We start from the raw sequence: 19,295 nt of genomic DNA on the forward strand, positions 1-19,295 counted from the left end.
AAGGCATGTGACAAGCTGTCACACAAAAGGTTGGCACACAGTTAAGAGCTCACAATAAATTGCAGGGTCCTAACAGAGATATTTAAAATGTCCAGGTGCTGGAGGATTGGAGAAGAGTCAGTTATTCAGCTGTTTATAAAAGGCTCCAAGAATAATCCAGGAAATTAGAGGTCAGAAGTGAGCCTGACATCAATAGTAGGCAAGTTATTGGTAGGTATTCCAAGATTGGATATACAGGTTGAAAACCATTTATTTGAAATGTCTGGACCAGAAGTGTTTCAGATTTTGGATTTTTTCAGATTTTGGAACACCATTTAAAGAATTCATTTATTCACTCTGACTTAAAGATACATGCATTCACATTACAATACAAATATATACACATGCACAAATTAACTGAAGTAGACATAGACTGAAAAATCTACACTCAATAATGCACTATTTACGTCTGCTACATCCCGTTCTCTGATTGGGATTTCTGAAATCTATTACGCATTACCTTTTAGGACCACAGGCAAAAAGAATTTTGGATTTTGGATCATTTCAGATATTCGGATAAGGGGTATTCAACCTGTACAAATATTTAGATAGACAAGGACCGATTAGGGATAGCCAACATAGCTTTGTGCGTGGTGGGTCATGTTTAACCAATCTTAAGAGGTTTTTTTTAAGGTTACCAGGAAAAGCAGTAAATGTCATCTGCATAAACTTTAGCAAGGCCTTTGACAAGGTGGTGAAGAAGGTATTCAGAAAGAGGTAGTACATTGGATTAAATATTGGCTTTGTTGGAGAAGCCAGAGTGGTGGTAACAGAGAGTTTTGAGTTAACAATTATATCATTGCAAACCAGGCTACCTTCTGCTTACAAAGTGTTAGCCTACTTCTGATTCTAATTCCTGTATTCTCAGTGAATGGGTAGAAAATTCCAAAGCTTCACTTGTGAGGTAATTTCTTCTCATTTTCGTCCTCTATGGTTAACCCCCAGCTTTGAGGGGTGTGCCCCTGTTTCTTGATGCTCCATCCAGACAAAACATGATCCCTACATTCACCCTGTCAACTCCTGCAAGAATTTTCTGTTTTATTAGATAATTATTCAAAATAGAAGGGTATATATCCAGTTTGCTTCATTACCAGGACTGACATATCCTCACTATGCATCGGACTGATGCTTGATCACTGTAAAGAGCAAATGCTGATGTGCAAAATTGAGGCCAAGTCCAAAATAAATAAGATTGTTAAATGGGAACTAGCTTTGTATTGCACATTGATAAAAGATAATTGCACAAGCTGCACGTTTATTGGTTCCATCCTAGCTGTATATTTCATAATCAAGACACATCATCAAGGAAATTGAGTCAGCGGAATTAGAAAATGGTTCAGCTTAGTAGGTTAATTGACTTTCAGGTTTAACAATACACCAAAAATAACAGCACTTTTTTTAATAACTAGAACAGAAATATTGTTTACTCACAATATTTTTTTTGCAGTCATGAGCTCGGCACAATTCTGTGTAATTGGAGTATTGCACATACACGACCCAACTCCCAACAAATACTGCAAGCCACGAGAAGAAGAGGTACTTGACACGTACACATGGTAAGCGGGCCTGAGCACACACAAGAAAAGAAGAATTTTTCACACTGCAATGTTGTCGTCCATCTCAAATTTCCATTTGAAAAGACAGTACACGTCACAAGAATCCAATGACCAAGTATTATCCAATTTTTGGACAGATGTAAATAGATGTGCCAGCGTAAACAGGAACCAGGTGATGGCAGCGGTTAAGTGATCTAAATGAATAAATGTAGGCAAGAGATTACATTTAGGAGTTTTAGGATGGAGGGGACAAGAAATCGTTTCACAAAAATAATTGTGAAACTTCCTGTGAAGGCTCCAAAATTGGTGAGTGAGATTGACACAGTGGCAACATTTATTAAAAGGTAGTAGGCAAAAGCAATGAACCTTAAGGGAATGGATGAACACAGAGAAGACCAGCATCATGACAAACTAAAATAAATGGCACATTCCAGGCTGCAGGAGTACGTGCTGAGGGACGCACTGAGGCTTGGGACAGTCAACACAAAGGTGCTGTGGGGAAGGACCATAGTTTAGAATCTTTCCATCACTGGGCACTAATGGGCTGAGACCGAGGGGAAGCCTCTCAAACAGCAGAGGGAGGAGTAACTACAAGGTTCCACAGGTGTAAATCAGCGCATCCCAAACTTTTTCAGGGCCCCAACCCTTTGGCCTCCAAGCCAAATCCCGAGCACTCCTCCCTCCCCTCATACAACAGCATTGGGTTGGGGGGGTAGTGGCAGCACTAAATGGGGAGAGGAGGAGGAAGAGAGTGGCAGCACTGACCGGGGGGGGGGTTTAAGAGAGTGGTGGTGCTGAGTGGGGGGAGGGGGAAGAGAGTGGAGGTGTTGAGTGGGGTGTGGGGGAAAGAGAGTGGCAGTGCTGAGCGGAGATGAGAGTAGTGGCGGTGCTGAGCAGAAGAAACCAAAATTTGACTGCTTTACAGGGAAGTAGGCCCATTAAAGGTGACCACAGCGAAAACAAGATTGAGAATGCTGGTCTAGAGGTCTTCCATTACCAGGCATTGAGGGGCTGAGACTGAGGGGAAGTCCCGCAAATAACAAAGGGGGGGGGGGGGAAGCATCTATAAGATGCCACAGTGGGGGCAAAGGTGCCAAATAGAGAACAAATACAACAATATATGCTGATGGAAATGCATGGATATGACACTAAAGATGTGAAAAGATTTTGAATGATTTTTTTTGGTAAATAATTTGTTGTTTTTTCCAAAAATAAACTTTATTCACAAAGTGACTCACCTCTCGACAGCCAAGGGCCCTTCCATCAAACTCTCATGCCATTAAATGGAATTTTGAATATGGTAGATGTGTGAATTAGATATTAGAAAGACACACAAAATAGGGATACAAATAAAAAAATAAAAAGAATAGTCGAAGTAGAACCACATGGGAATGAAGAGTTCAAATTTTAAATTAAATAATAGAAATAAAAAATGAGTTTACATCAACAAAAGCACGAATAGGAAGATGTAGTAAAAATGATAATTTGTACATGGTTTTTAGAATTTCAGGACGATAATGTGAGAGTTAATAAAAAGATAAAACAGCAAGCCATGGGCATTGAGACAAAATGTCAGTGTATTTCCACAGGGACTCTCCCATTTCAATTCTCGTACTTCAGCAAAGAGCTCCAGAAAAATGAGAGAAAAAAAAGTCTAATTTCTTGAGAAACTCACAAGTTTTGTATTACAATGCAAATGTGATCTTCAAAGCAGTGATTAAACTAAAGACTTGAAAGCCCTCAGGAGTTTCCACCACTCAAATAAACTTTCACAATTATATCCAGCAACCACTCCAAGGACAGGCAAATTCTATACTTTTTAAAGTACACATTTTAAAACAATGGATAATTATGAGTTTAAATGTGATCAGATCATTATTAGTCGGGCAATAAGCAACTGTCAGAAGAAGATCAAATAAAGGGAATTGCTGCACAATATTTAAATAGTGTGGAGAATTTCCAATACTTCATAATCTGCTCTACCAATAACAAAAAGAGTTAATCAAAGACTGTCACAGACAAGAGCTGCTAGAATTAAACCATATTGAGCTGTAGTTTGGAAAAACAAAATCTTGCTGCATCAGCATACCCTATTTTTGCTGGAATTTCAGATTATTATGTACACAGATTCCATATGTGCTGTACTGCTGACCAGGCTTAAAATGATACCAGTGATTAATATTCATACACTTTTATCCACATTCAAGCCAGTGAGGGGCATTAATGAAAGTCTAATAAATCCAGGAGTAGAAAAAACTTCCAATTCTCCTCAAACGCAATTATTTCCTGACGGGTGATCTCTTCAATTCCAAAAAGTACTCAAGGTCGATTCTTTACCAAATAATAAAGAGTGCCTAGCGACTGCTACACAGATTGAAACACACCATGACCATGTTGGAGGTTTCATCGAACTGTTTATTCAAACTTGGCGTGCATCCCTTTAAGGGCGGCATCAGCTCTGCCCTCGCGTCGACAGTGACGTCACCATGCTCGCGCCTTGCTCTAACCCACGTGGCACAGGGGTCCCCCAACGGCGCCATCTTCTCGTGGCTGCCCTGCTGGCGCAGCAGTACAAGCGGGGTTGATTCACCACCAGGATGCGTGTCGCTACAGAACATCCCCCCCCCCCCCCAGAACGAGCTTGCGCGTCTCACTGCCTGAGCAGCCAACCTCGTCACTACCAGCTGGCTAAGTTCCAGGTGTGCCGCCTTGAGTCAGTCGACTGTGAATAATTTTCACAGAGAAAATAATTTTCTGGAGAGGGGGAAAAGAGATCACACCCCTGCTGAAGTTGAAAGAACAGATAAATTCAACTTCTCAGGAGTAAATATCTCCAATGATCAGACCTGGGAAAAGCACGTTGACACAGTGGTTAAGAAAGTGGACTAACACTTCCACTTTTTTGAAAGGCGAAGGACGTTTGGCACATCTCCTTTGTGGTAGCAGTAGAGATACTACTACCAACAAGTGCATCATAAAACGTATACGTGCAAGATGCATCATAGGGAGCCACAGGAACTGCTCTGCTCAGCATGAATTGCACAGAAGGTAGTGAATGTAGCTCAATACATCAAACTAACTTCCCTCCCCTCCATAAACCATCTACATTTCCTCCTGGCTCGTAAAAGCAGCCAAAATACTGAAGGACCCTACACACCTCAGACATATCCTCCTCCTTAAGAATGTAAAGACATGCACCAATTAGCTTAAAGATGGTTTGTTTCCCACAGCCATCAAGCTCCTGAATGAATCCCATGAAAATGCTATTATGTTTCCAGTGATGTGTAGTGGAGAATGGTCGATCTTCATCCTCCTGAAGTCCACCATCATCTCCCTTGTCTTGTCCACATTGAGACTCAAGTTGCTGTTCTCACACCATTTTATGAGCCTCCAAACCAACACATCATTGTTGCTGAGGAGGCCAATTACTGTTGTATCATTGCAAATTTGATAATTCTGTAGAACTGAATTTGGCTGGACAGTTGTAAACCAGCAGTGTGAATACTAGTGGACTGAACATACAGCCCTGAGGTGCGCCAGAGGTCAGATCTTGAGGTTTTGCTACCAAACCAGATTGGCTGGTCTTTCCAAAAAGAAGTCCAGAATCCAGTTGCAAAGAGGAGTGTTGCAACCCAGAGAGGACAGTTTATCCACCAAACTCTGAGGTACGATCACGTTGAGCACCAAGATGAAGCCAATGAACAACAGCCTGGAGTACGAGTTCTCTAGGTGGGTCAGGACGGAGTGGAGGATCTAGGGCTATTGTCAGGTTTGGAGTGTCGGCAAATTGGAACAGGTCCAATGTTCCTGGAAGGTGCGATTTGATGCAATTGTTCATAGCACTTTATGATCATTGATGATCACACCATTAGGTCGTAGTCAATTAATAGCTTGTCTAACTTAGCCTTTCTGATTGTTTTTCCCCCCAGGTTTCTGTAGGGGTCTTTGACCCCACCAGAATTTGTTTCCATGTAATTTTATTGACTATTTTCAGTTGTACGAGGGTGGGGTTGGAGGAGATAAATACAGACTGTATGCTACATGAATGTTAAAAAAGATAATGTTTGTTTAAATTTTACAAATCTATGAAAACTAAAATAAAATATTTAAAAATAATTAATACCTTGTCCATATGGTCAAATAAATTGCTACTATGGCAACTAGAGCAGAAGTCATCTTGGCACACTTGAGCCATTTATATTATGCTTCAAGCTTCACCTGATCCATTTTACAAAAGGTTTCTTGTTGAGAGGGCAAAGCTATTTTCTGCGAGTCCCATCCTCCACAAAGAAACTTCTTTTTGCAGCCAATTTCCTCTATCTAAAGTTTCAGGGTCATTTTTTCAACGAATAACAGATACCAAATGGTCTCTATTGCTATTACTTGAGGAATGGGAGCCAACGTGAAATTCTATTGGATGATGGCCACATTATTGGTGGAATATTAGATAATACATTTAAGGAATGTCTGATTAGAGTGAATATGTGTTAAGGATAGTCCAATGCACTTAGGGTGATTGTTAAATAACTCTTAAAAGCGTAGTCATTGTTAGGTCAAAAAAAATACAAAAGACAAATAAAATCCAAGTCCTGTAATTCAAAATAATGCAAGCAATTTCAATATAAATGGCATTGAATAATTTATTATTTTACACTGAACAAATGGTATTCAGTTTCCGATAAAGAAAACTGAAAATTTTATGAACCACGGTTCACTATTACAGATCAGTTGTCATTACCCAATGGAATCGAAATACAAGGCAAAAAGGTAATGCACTATTGATTAATACTGGCTAAAATTGTGACACTCTAACCACAATTTAAGCAAACACTAACAGAAAAGCTACATTATTTAATTGCAAAGTAGTCAGAATAAGAGAATGCAAGTTCATCTGAGTTCCCTCTGATTTAATAGATATTGACAGGAGCCAAGTGCAGCATAAATTTTATCAATGGTGGTCAAATTATACTGAGCGTTAGCAAGTGCCTCAAAAACAAAAATCACCACCAAAGAATCCCCCTAGTTTTATTTCCAGACATTCAGATATGGGTTAGTGTCCTGGTTTTATTGGAAGTATAATTATAAAATCAGGCGACCCTCATAAATGTAAACTTAGCTGCATGAAACTTCCAAGTGCTATTTACTGAATTATGGTTGCTCATTTCTAGCTGGTTTACCAGCAGCAGAAGTAAAACATGAAAATCTGCAGACACCATAATTTGAAATGAAAACATAATGCTGGAGAAACTCGGCAGGTCAAACAGAGTACTTTATACATCAAGGATGAAGAAACATAACCCACGTTTCGGTCTTGAGATAGAAACAAAATGTAGACAGGCAGCTGATGTTCAAGCCTAAAAGGTTGGTTATGTCTTTATCTTTGCTATATAAAGTACATAGTTCAACCTGCTGAGTTTCTCCAGTGTTTTGTTTTCACCAGTAGCAGATTTTTTTATTTTTTTTTAAAAAAAAAAGCATTTACAAAAGTTAAAAACTACAACAAATCTATTTTAGCTACAATCTAGATTGCAGATACAAATGATGTACTATGAAAAAGATATCTATGCAAGTGATATCGATTCAGGGAGATATTTAAAATTGAGCACCGTTGTTCTAATGCAGCTGCATTAGAACACAATAAAATAAAATGGGTCCCATGTTTGTAGATTCAACATTAGTGAATGCATTCACAAGCTAGAGCAGAACAAAAAAAATCTAACCAAAGGATATGTTTCAATGCATTTCTCAATTGTATACAACTGCTGGAATCAGATGGAGTACTCTCACCAGTTGCCACAATATGAACTTTGGGGTAGTAGAATTATTTATTATTATCTTAGTAAATCAGTTTGCATTCAGGTCCAACCGTTCAACAGATGATGATATCGGCACTGCCCTCTATCTAGCCATCACCCACCTGGAAAATAAGGACTCGTATGTTGACTGCTGTTTATCAACTTCAGTTCGGCATTCAATATAATCATACCTCAGTACCTGATAAGGAAGACGAGCCTGCTAGGTCTAAACACCTGTGCAATTGGATTCTGGACTTCCTGTTGGGGAAATCTCAAGCAGTCTGGATTGGTAACAGCACTTCCAAGACCATCACACTGAGCACGGGGAACCCCCACCCAGAGCTGTATTCTTAGTTCACTGATGTTCACTGTGCTGACCCACAACTGTGCAGCTAAACACAGCTCCATCCACATCATCGACATGACCGTTGTGGGCCTTATTAGTAAGAACAAGGAGTCAGCATACAGAGATGAGGTACAGTCGCTAATGGACTGGTGCAGAACCAACAACCTGTATCTAAACAGTAATAAAACAAAAGATATGGTTGTCAATTTCAGGAAGGCCTAGGGGGACCACACTCCACTGACCATTGACGGCTTGACCATTGAGGTCGTCAAGAGTATCAAGTTCCTTGGAGTGCACCTGGTGGAGAACTTCATCTGGTCCCTTAAGACCAGCTCCACAGCCAAGAAAGCCCAGCAGCACCTCTACCTCCTGCGAAGGCTGAGGAAAGTTCATCTCTCACCCTCCATCCTCACTACATTCTACAGAGGATGTATCGAGAGAATCCTGTGCCACTGCATCACCAATTGGTTTGGAAGCTGTACCTGCTCAGACTGCAAGACCCTGTAGAGCACACATGTCAAACTCTGGCCCGCGATATAATTATATTTGGCCCGCAAGATCATATTAAATATATATTAGAGTTGGCCTGCTGGCCGCCGCGCCAGTATAGCGCATGCACACTGAAGGTGAAAATGAAGACGCTGGAGGTGTGGAGGGACCTCAGAGTCCCAAATCCCGGGGATCGGAGCGCCGCACTCAGCCCGCCCGGCTCCCGGACACACAGATGCGGCTAGAGTTGGGGACCATCCTCGTTGGGTCTGCGCTTCAGCGGCGACGCCGGACCAAGCGTCTTGTTGGCGATGCCTTCCCCCTCGCTCCGTGCGCGCCGGACCCTGCCTCCCGCTCCTTTTGTTGGAGACGAGCCCGGCGCCATGAGATCGCAATTTAATCCCTCTCCAACCAAGGGAGTGGGGTGGGAGCAACGCGCTCTTCTCAGCCAATTCCTCCACCGCCCCGGACGCCGGCGTTTCAACAGGGGGTTCGGGTGCCTTCGTCAGACGACCGACTTGTTGGTCCAAGACAAGGGGAGAGCGTACAAACTCCACACAGACAGCACCTGAACTCGGGTGAACGTGGAGCTGCGACCCCACATTCCACATCAGGACTGTGTGTAAGATTGGGAGAAGTGAGATGGAAGCTTATTTTCTTCCTGTGATTTAAGCCTTTCTTGGGGTGGGAGGGGGGTCCTTCTCTGACCACTTGCCTAACAATTAACCTAATCAGATGTGGAGTTACCACAATACAACAGTTCTCAACTTTTTTCTTTCCACTTGCATCCCTGTGCCATTGGTGCTCTGTGATTAGTAAGGGATTGCTTAAGCTGGTCTGTGGGTGGGAAGAAAAAGTTTGAAGACCACTGCTTTAATCATCCCTCATTGACTCGTCATGTGCATGGTTTCAGAATGCTAAAGGAAATGGGCCAATGACAATTTTTCTCAAGCAAAATGTTTCAGTAACAATTGGGTCTAGAGCAGTGATTCTCACCCTTTCCTTCCCACTCACATCCCACCTTAAGCAATCCCTTACTAATTACAGAGTTCCGATGGCATAGGGCACACATGTCAAACTCTGGCCCACGGGCCAAATTTGGCCCGCGATATAATTATATTTGGCCCGCAAGATCATTTCAAAAATGTATTAGCGGTGGCCCGCTGGCTGCCGCGCCAGTATAGTGCATGCACAGTAATACAACAAATCCCAGAATGCATTGGCGTCAGCCTGCTAATCGTCCCCACCTCCTCTGTTTACGTTGCAGGGTCTCACCGTGGACTCTGGTTTTGGGGCCTGGCCGGTGTCAGGGGAAGCCAAAGCCGCTTCCCAGCGCCTGGAACCAGAGGCCTCGGGCCTGACCTCGCCAGGACCGTTGCCCACTCCCCCTCCCTGCCGCAGGCCAACCTGCGACTCACGGTGACGGGGCCGCTGATCCGCCGAGATGCCGCCCTGCAGCGAGAGCCGATGCCCCCGCACTGTCGTTGTCCAACCCGATTGCCCGCCCTCCCGCACACAGGCCTGAGTAAGGATTATGAACTTTAATCTCAGGATAAAACTATCTTCCAATAGTTTCATGCTACAGTGATAAATATATTCCTGGTTAAAAATGGTCCTGCACCTGGATACAAGCTCATTAGGCATAAAACTTGAAAAGTGTGTAAATCAAAGGATATCTGTACCAATGGAAAAAGGGCATGGCAAATAACCCTGCTAGAGTTCATGCCCACAATCAGTCACCCATTTGATTGTTTCAGGAATCATGTTATTCTCCCACATTCTCAATAGCCCTCAGATTTTACTATTCGACAGCACACTAGCAACATTTGACAAATCCTCTATAGAGAAATATTATTTATTGAATATTTTATTTCTCATTTGTTAATGCTTCTGGAAAGTTTATCCAAAACTATTATTAAACATTTATTTTAATAAGAAAAAGTTTAACATTACATATGTTGAAAGAAGAGAAAACATGCAGATGTTGTTGAAAATTTTCAATAAATATTTAGTTCGGCCCTCGACTTAGTCCAAGTTTTTAATTTTGGCCCTCCGTGAATTTGAGTTTGACACCCCTGGTGTCGAGGACAGTGAAGTCAGCAGAAAAAATAATTGGGAGCTCTCTTCCTACCATGAAGGACGTCTACAATACTCAAAGCAGGCAAAAGGCAATAAACATTGTGAAGGACTCCATGTAAACTGTTCTCCCTTTACCATCTGGTAGGAGGTACCTTGGAACTCAGGTCGTTACATCCAGATTGGACACCATTTTCCCCCCCACCAAAGGCATCAGGCTCCTGAATTCCCAGAACATATGTGGATAGTGTACTGTGGACTTTTACTGTATATGTCTTAATATTTCAATGTGTTTAACTTCTATTCTAACTTGTAAATATGCTTTGTGGTCCTGGAGAAACACCATCTCATCTTTACCATGCGAGCATAGTATGAACAATAAATAAAGGTGACTTGACTGGAGGATAAATACATGGATAACCTAACCTGGACATGTTACTCCCATCGAACAAAAAGGCTATTGCAATTATATAAATTCCCTTTTGTGACTACACTACAGTATGTCATAAGAAATAGGAACCAAGAGTGGGCCATCTGGCCCATTCAATGATCGGCTAACTCCACCTAACTGCTTTTTCTCCCCATATCCCTTTAATTCCTCTACTCTCTGTACTTATAATGAAATATTTGTGAAATTTTACAGTTCTAATGTTATGCATAGTCAATCCCCAAGCATATCTGATAATAACCAGATATTCCGTTCCTGGTGATGTTGATCAAAGGGGAAAAAACTGACGAGCGCACCAGGCTTAAATAAAGTCTTCTTCAGTAATGTCATGGATCTTTACTTCCATATAAGAGAAATGGGGTCTCATTTTTAACATCAAGTCCTATAGATGCCACCTGCAATATTTGCTTAGCGTTAGCCTAGATCATTGTGTCCAAGTCTCTGCACTGAAACTGAACCCATAACCCCAAAATTCAGACAAAAAAATGTCTTTGTTAATATCAATGATCCTCCTACACAATTATATTGTATGGATACCTTCATCATATGAACTGCAGGAATTCAGGAAGGTCTATCATCACCTATGAAGAAAATAGCAATGAGCAGTAAGCAAAACAAAAGGTCATTCATTGGGTACAAGTAAATGATTGACAGCTACTATGAAAGGTCTTTGGTTTATGTTACATTACTTTAACTGACAGACATACAAATTGACCAGCTTACTCCGATAATAACATCACATCCTTCATTTTTAAGTTCTCAACAGCATCAAATTATGTTCAAGCCCGAAACATCTTTACCTTTGCTACATAAAGTTATTGTTTGAGCTGCTGAGTTTCTCCAGTATTTGTGTGCTTTTTTTCCCACTTACCATGGTGTCAACAGAATCCTGTGTTTTACCTCAAATTAAGCATTGCAGTTTTATGGTAATTTTTAACTGTAGCCTGATAGTAGGATACTTGGAATAGAATAAATGTATAATGGTAATCTAAAGGAAATATGTACTTCATTTACACACATATTCAATAGAGGGAGAATATCTGGGCAGTGAACAGGGTAATACTGCGTTTATCTTCCTCCAAAAAAAATCTATGATGCACAAGTAAAAAAAGTTGAAGCATCACATAAAATTTCTTTGTATTTGTTTTTTTTAAATATATTTTTATATTATTCACTTTATTTCTCCCAAATACATTAATTTACCCCCATTTCTTCAGCTCTGGACAAAAAAAAAAGATTGCGGGTCAGCAAACATTGTTGATGGAAATGTCATGGCTTACCAGCATTTTCCACTTTGTTTCAGTTGCAGGGACATTAAAGAGGCCTGGTCAGAATTAATAGTCAAGGTTCAAGTATAAACACTTGGAATTGCAAATTATACATTCCCGTTCTAAAGAGACTTTTTGACCGGGAGTGGGTGTGGGGGTGCAGACCAGTGAGTGGTCGCATTCATGTTTAACAATAAACAAAGGGACAAAATCAAAATTGATAAAATCCTCAGGTGGAGAATCGAAATTGTCTACAGACCTAGCAAACTTAACAAGCCTCCGGATCTTCTATCCTGTGGAACCTGTGCTAGTCTTCAAATGGACAAACTACAGACTCTTCACAATAACCTCTGTCATCCTGGCGTTACCAGGTTTTTCCATTTTGTCAAATTACAGAATCTACCTTACTCCGTCATGGAGGTTCAGACATTGACTAGAAACTGCCAGGTCTGTGCTGAAAGTAAACCGCAGTTCTACCAGCCAGACAAGGCGCATCTCATCAAGGCTACGCATCCCTGCGAGTGCCTCAGCATTGACTTCAAGGGTCCCCTCCTCCAACTAGAATGTCTATTTCCTTACCGTTATTCATGAATATTTCCCCTTCGGCATCCCATGCTTTGACATTACCATGACCACTGTTATCAAGGCACTCCATAGTATCTTTGCGCTGTTTGGGTACCCCGGCTTTATCCACAATGACCAGGGTATATCTTTCATGAGCGATGAGCTGCGGCAATACCTGCCGGCCAGGAGCATCACCATGAGCAGGACCACCAGCTACAATCCCAGGGCAAGTGAAAAGGGAAAATGCCATGGTCTGGAAGACCATCCTCCTGGCACTGAGGTCACGGGATCTCCATGTTTCCCATTGGCAAGAAGTCCTCTCAGATGCACTTCACTCGTTCAGTCATGTTTATGTACAGCCACCAACAGCACGCCTCATGAATGAATGTTTTCCTTCCCTCAGAAGTCTGCTTCAGGGACTATGCTGCCACCTGGCTCACCTCACTAGGACCTCTTCTGCTCCACAAGCATGTCAGGCAATCTAAGACTGAGCCACTGGTCGAGAGGGTTTGCCACCTCCATACCAACCCTCAGTATCCCTACGTTGCCTTCCCTGGCATGCGAGAAGACACGGTCTCGATCCAAAACCTGGCACCATCAGGATCCCACCCGATCACCACTGATTTTCCACAGACACTCTCTCCCACTTCAACCTGAAGGGCCCCTGAACCTGCAACTGACCACCCTTTACCCCGGACTACTGTTGACGTACCAGCACCACACTGCCTTCCACCCCCACCTGTTCCCACCCCTCAGTGATCTGTGAGCAGACCAACCCCTCAACCTGATCATGACATTACGGGAGCCCCCTCCCCTCCCACAACCATTGTCGTTCCATGGGACAGAGGAGACCCCCTGATTGACTTAATCAGTAATGTATATGTAGAGTTATTTCACACTCTCTTGTTCTCACCCAGCAGGATTCTTCTTAAAAAGGAGGGGTGAATGAGGTAAACCTCTGTTACACCGTGATTAGCTGCTTTCGACTGGACAGGATCAGTCAAGGAGGTGGATGGTTGTTTGATAGTGTTTCAGTCATTAGCTATTAAAAGCTGGGTTGTTTCACCACTCAGCCTTTTCTGAATTACGGGTGGGGGAGTGCAAATCACCCCTTAAATGCCAGAATGTTAAAATGAAACGCTTCAGTACACACTTATTGGTTGGATGTCAAGTTACGGCATGGGTTCCTCCACCGAACGTTTAACAGTTCCAGTGCGTCTTCTGGGGGGCGGGGGAGAAGGTCAGGTTTTTTTTTTAAACAAAAATCCGAAACATAACGACAGACAGACAGAATCGAACGTGTCTTTGGGGTGATTCTCCGAAGCAAGTTGCAGGGTGACGCTCTCAATGCAAAGAACAGTCCCCTTGCTTGGATACTTCGTCCCTCCAGCCGACCTGCTTTTAATCCACCCAAACTGCACCGAGACCATTTCGTGGCATGGAGAGACGACACTTCAGATTGACCCTAAGGGGATGGGCTCCCACAAAATGCCCGGAATATAGATAGATCTGGCAAAATGCCCGGAATGCGCACACACCCTGAGCCTTTCCGACGGGTGTGTGTGTGTGAGTGTGTGAGAAGGGGTGGAAGGAAGGGAGCCTGCAGCCGTCCGGGCTGGCGCGGTGCCCCTGGCCATTCATAGAACCCGGGCTCGCGCGGTGGCCCTGGCCATTCATAGAACCCGGGTTCGCGCGGTGCCCCTGGCCATTCATGGTGCCCCTGGCCATTCATAGAACCCGGGCTGGCGCGGTGCCCCTGGCCATTCATAGAACCCGGGCTCGCGCGGTGGCCCTGGCCATTCATAGAACCCGGGCTCGCGCGGTGCCCCTGGTCATTCATAGAACCCGGGTTCGCGCGGTGCCCCTGGCCATTCATAGAACCCGGGCTGGCGCGTTGCCCCTGGCCATTCATAGAACCCTGGCTCGCGCGGTGCCCCTGGCCATTCATAGAACCCGGGCTCGCGCGGTGCCCCTGGCCATTCATAGAACCCGGGCTCGCGCGGTGCCCCTGGCCATTCATAGAACCCGGGCTCGCGCGGTGCCCCTGGCCATTCATAGAACCCGGGTTCGCGCGGTGCCCCTGGCCATTCATAGAACCCGGGCTGGCGCGTTGCCCCTGGCCATTCATAGAACCCGGGCTGGCGCGGTGCCCCTGGCCATTCATGGTGCCCCTGGCCATTCATGCAACCCGGGCTCCCGCGGCGCGCGCGCGCCCACCGTCTCCCTCACGTGACGCCACTTCGCCGACGACCATTCTCCCCCCACCCCCCCCCCAAGATCCCGCTCGCCTGACAACCCCACCCCCCTCCCCCACCACTTCCTCAGACGATCCTCTCCCCCACGCGAAACGGATCGCCTCAGCAGGTTCGACCGCTCGAATGGCCGCGTTGACCTACCTGGATGTAGTAGTGAGTGGCGCAGATTTTCCTCAGGGAGGCCCAAGGAAGCAGCCCCCTCGCCATGGCAATGGAGAAGCGCCTCCAACTCCAGCCGCCTGCCCGGGGCACCGTCTCTCCCGGTGCCGGGCAGGCAGGAGGCTCGCAGGCGATTAAATGCAAGCCCACGGCAAGGATGGCGCGCAGCCTCCGTGCCGGCTGCCTTTGGTTTGGCTCCCAGCTGTCACTCTGCGGCTCCTCGGCGCTGTCCGTTTGAACGACGCCCTGCCCGCCCAGCGGCTGCCTGGAGCGCAGCCAATCAACGGGGAGGGAGGGAGCTGACGTCATTTCCTCCTTGGTGACTGCGGGAATTTCTCCCCCCCCCTCAGCGGCCGGATCGGGCAGCATCTGTGGAGGGAAAGGTCAGGTCGAGATCCTCCATCAGGAATGAATGGAGAGAGGGGCAGTGTGCCCGTGTGAAGGGGAGAGGGGCAGTGAGCCCGTGTGAAGGGGAGAGGGGCAGTGTGCCCGTGTGAAGGGGAGAGGGGCATTGAGCCCGTGTGGAGGGGAGAGGGGCAGTGAGCCCGTGTGGAGGGGAGAGGGGCAGTGAGCCCGTGTGGAGGGGAGAAGGGCAGTGAGCCCGTGTGGAGGGGAGAGGGGCAGTGTGCCCGTGTGGAGGGGAGAGGGGCAGTGTGCCCGTGTGAAGGGGAGAGGGGCATTGAGCCCGTGTGAAGGGGAGAGGGGCAGTGAGCCCGTGTGGAGGGGAGAGGGGCAGTGAGCCCGTGTGGAGGGGAGAGGGGCAGTGTGCCCGTGTGAAGGGGAGAGGGGCATTGAGCCCGTGTGGAGGGGAGAGGGGCAGTGAGCCCGTGTGGAGGGGAGAGGGGCAGTGAGCCCGTGTGGAGGGGAGAAGGGCAGTGAGCCCGTGTGGAGGGGAGAGGGGCAGTGAGCCCGTGTGGAGGGGAGAGGGGCAGTGAGCCCGTGTGGAGGGGAGAAGGGCAGTGAGCCCGTGAGGAGGGGAGAGGGGCAGTGTGCCCGTGTGTAGGGGAGAGGGGCATTGAGCCCGTGTGAAGGGGAGAGGGGCAGTGAGCCCATGTGGAGGGGAGAGGGGCAGTGAGCCCGTGTGGAGGGGAGAGGGGCAGTGTGCCCGTGTGTAGGGGAGAGGGGCATTGAGCCCGTGTGAAGGGGAGAGGGGCATTGAGCCCGTGTGAAGGGGAGAGGGGCATTGAGCCCGTGTGGAGGGGAGAGGGGCAGTGAGCCCGTATGTAGGGGAGAGGGGCAGTGAGCCCGTGTGTAGGGGAGAGGGGCAGTGAGCCCGTGTGAAGGGGAGAGGGGCATTGAGCCCGTGTGTAGGGGAGAGGGGCAGTGTGCCCGTGTGTAGGGGAGAGGGGCATTGAGCCCGTGTGAAGGGGAGAGGGGCAGTGAGCCCGTGTGAAGGGGAGAGGGGCAGTGAGCCCGTGTGGAGGGGAGAGGGGCAGTGAGCCCGTGTGGAGGGGAGAGGGGCAGTGAGCCCGTGTGGAGGGGAGAGGGGCAGTGAGCCCGTGTGGTGGGGAGAGGGGCAGTGAGCCCGTGTGGAGGGGAGAGGGGCAGTGAGCCCGTGTGAAGGGGAGAGGGGCAGTGAGCCCGTGTGGAGGGGAGAGAGGCAGTGAGCCCGTGTGAAGGGGAGAGGGGCAGTGTGCCCGTGTGAAGGGGAGAGGGGCAGTGAGCCCGTGTGAAGGGGAGAGGGGCAGTGAGCCCGTGTGAAGGGGAGAGGGGCAGTGAGCCCGTGTGTAGGGGAGAGGGGCAGTGAGCCCGTGTGGAGGGGAGAGGGGCAGTGAGCCCGTGTGAAGGGGAGAGGGGCAGTGAGCCCGTGTGAAGGGGTGAGGGGCAGTGAGCCCGTGTGGAGGGGAGAGGGGCAGTGAGCCCGTGTGGAGGGGAGAGGGGCAGTGAGCCCGTGTGGAGGGGAGAGGGGCAGTGAGCCCGTGTGGAGGGGAGAGGGGCAGTGAGCCCGTGTGGAGGGGAGAGGGGCAGTGAGCCCGTGTGGAGGGGAGAGGGGCAGTGAGCCCGTGTGGAGGGGAGAGGGGCAGTGAGCCCGTGTGGAGGGGAGAGGGGCAGTGAGCCCGTGTGGAGGGGAGTGGGGCAGTGAGCCCGTGTGAAGGGGAGTGGGGCAGTGAGCCCGTGTGAAGGGGAGTTGGGCAGTGAGCCCGTGTGAAGGGGAGAGGGGCTAGGCAGAGGCACTGAGGGGATTGGTGGACCTGTTTTTGCCCCAGAGTCGTGGTCAGAAAACAGACTGGGCATCGTGTGCAGCTCTGAGATCCTCTTTCCTGTAAGCCAGGCACCTATTGGGAGTGGAATAAAAACTACAGGAGTAAACAGATAAAGAAATGTAAACAAGCTGCAATAAAGAGGGGGAGGGGGGAGGGAAGGAGGGGGGAGGGAGGGAAGGAGGGGGGAGGGAGGGAAGGAGGGGGGAGGGAGGGAGGGGGGAGGGAGGGAAGGAGGGGGGAGGGAGGGAAGGAGGGGGGAGGGAGGGAAGGAGGGGGGAGGGAGGGAAGGAGGGGGGAGGGAGGGAAGGAGGGGGGAGGGAGGGAAGGAGGGGGGAGGGAGGGAAGGAGGGGGGAGGGAGGGAAGGAGGGGGGAGGGAGGGGGGGAGGGGGGAGGGAAGGAGGGGGGAGGGAGGGGGAGGGGGGCGGGAGGGAGGGGGGCGGGAGGGAGGGGGGAGAGGGAGGGGGGAGAGGGAAGGAGGGGGAGGGAAGGAGGGAGGGAGGAGGGAGGGAGGGGGCAGGGGGAGAGAGGAGGGGAGAGAGAGGAGGGGGGAGAGAGGACGGGGAGGGGGGAGAGAGGAGGAGGGGAGGGGGAGTGGGGGGAGAGGGGAGGAGGGGGGGAGTAGCTGTTCCTGAACCTGATGTGTCCGAGTCTTGAGGCACCTTTCTTTCCTGATGGCAGCAGCAAAAACACTGTGTACTGGGTGATGTTGGATCCTTGATGATTGCTGCTGCCCTCTGATGGCACTGTTGCCTGTAGATATTCTCGAGGGTAGGTTTTGCCTGTGAAGTCCTGCCCTGGGCTGTGTGCGTCCACTACCTTTTGCAGGACTTTACACTCAGGTGTATCGGTGTCCCCAGACCAGACTGTGATGCAGCTGGTCAGCACACTTTCCACCACACATCTGAAGAGATTTGCCAGGGTTTCTGATGTCATGGCATCTGCACTCCCCAGTTTACAAGTTTCCTCTTATACCCTTTGTTAAAACGGCAAAGGTGACTGCAAATTACTAAAGCATAGGCTGGGTTCTCACAACAAATTAATAAAGTGAAGTGAAGCCAATATTAATCACAAAAAGTAGCAACTTGCACACATCCAGACCACTAAGCAGTGATGTGGGAAAATACCAGATTATTTTAGTGATGTTGGTTAAAGAATAAATGGTCATTACAGGAATTTCTCAAAGTTTCCGATAATTTATGAAAATTGGCAGGGGTATTTAATACTCCAGGATCTAAAGCTTATCCCATTAGAATTAATCTATATGCATAACTCTTTTGTAGAGTATACAAAATACATGTATAATTCTTCTGAACATATATAATCTACATGTATATTTCTGCAGGCTTTTCATTCCATGGACCACAACTAACTGACACATAAGCATTAAGCGTGTGTGTGTGTTTTGGGAGGGAGGGTTTTGTACCAGGTTGTTGCTCTTCAGTGTCTGGAGTAGTATTTGAACCAAATGTCTGTATGATTGACTGAGTTATTGATGTTAAAGAAAGAATAAGATTTGGTTTAACTTGGTGTCTTTTATTCACAAGGTGTATTTCCATTGCAACAATGGCTGCACTGAATAAATATTTCATTGACTGAAGATCCTTTTGTGAGTTCCTCCCAGCAAACTATTGCTCTAGCTTCCAGCATCTGTGGTCACTTGTTTCTCCATGATTACATCTCTGGTTTGGCCTCAGATTGAATGTAAGTTTTGGTCACCAAAACATCAAGACACATTCAACAGATGTAGATGTGGTTACAGCAGTTGGTTAAAGCAAATCTCTTGTGTAAAACCCTGCATTAATTCCAACCTTTAAAACAGAACAGCTCACTAATATCCTAAAAAATGCCAATAACTGATAAGGAACAACTGATAAACAGCCTTGAAAAAAAAGCCTGTGATAGACCAATTGATTTAATTAGTGTTCTATTCTGCTGGGTATTTTTTGTAAATAAAATGAAGGCCAATATACGGGTTTCAGAATTATACAGGCCAGGTGCCATTCTGAATATTATTTTTATGACAGCCCATAGAAGGCCATTTCCTGTTCCTTTCCCAAAATTCTGACAAAATTTTCCCATTGAAAATATTGATGCC

General features: G+C 46.9%; 1 protein-coding gene across 5 annotated transcripts in view; it reads right to left on the minus strand.

Annotated features, from left to right (window-relative positions):
* The window catches only part of LOC138764021 (divergent protein kinase domain 1A-like), a 39,515-nt gene extending 24,384 nt beyond the window's left edge, over nt 1-15,131 (minus strand). The window contains exons 1-3 of one of the 5 annotated variants that reach the window (XM_069939255.1): nt 14,978-15,064; nt 11,287-11,330; nt 1,471-1,605 (exon numbers count right to left, since the gene is read on the minus strand). In XM_069939255.1, the coding sequence (XP_069795356.1) occupies nt 1,471-1,605; nt 11,287-11,295 (144 nt within the window). In that variant the 5' untranslated portion in view covers nt 11,296-11,330; nt 14,978-15,064. Of the gene's footprint in view, nt 1-1,470; nt 1,606-11,286; nt 11,331-14,977 lie in introns of those variants that run through there. The other 4 variants (XM_069939254.1, XM_069939258.1, XM_069939257.1 and 1 more) reach the window with 4 other exon arrangements.
* Between the last annotated feature and the right edge of the window lie 4,164 nt (nt 15,132-19,295).

Source organism: Narcine bancroftii, chromosome 5 (genome assembly GCF_036971445.1).
Source record: "Narcine bancroftii isolate sNarBan1 chromosome 5, sNarBan1.hap1, whole genome shotgun sequence".
In the NCBI taxonomy this organism is placed as follows: domain Eukaryota; kingdom Metazoa; phylum Chordata; class Chondrichthyes; order Torpediniformes; family Narcinidae; genus Narcine; species Narcine bancroftii.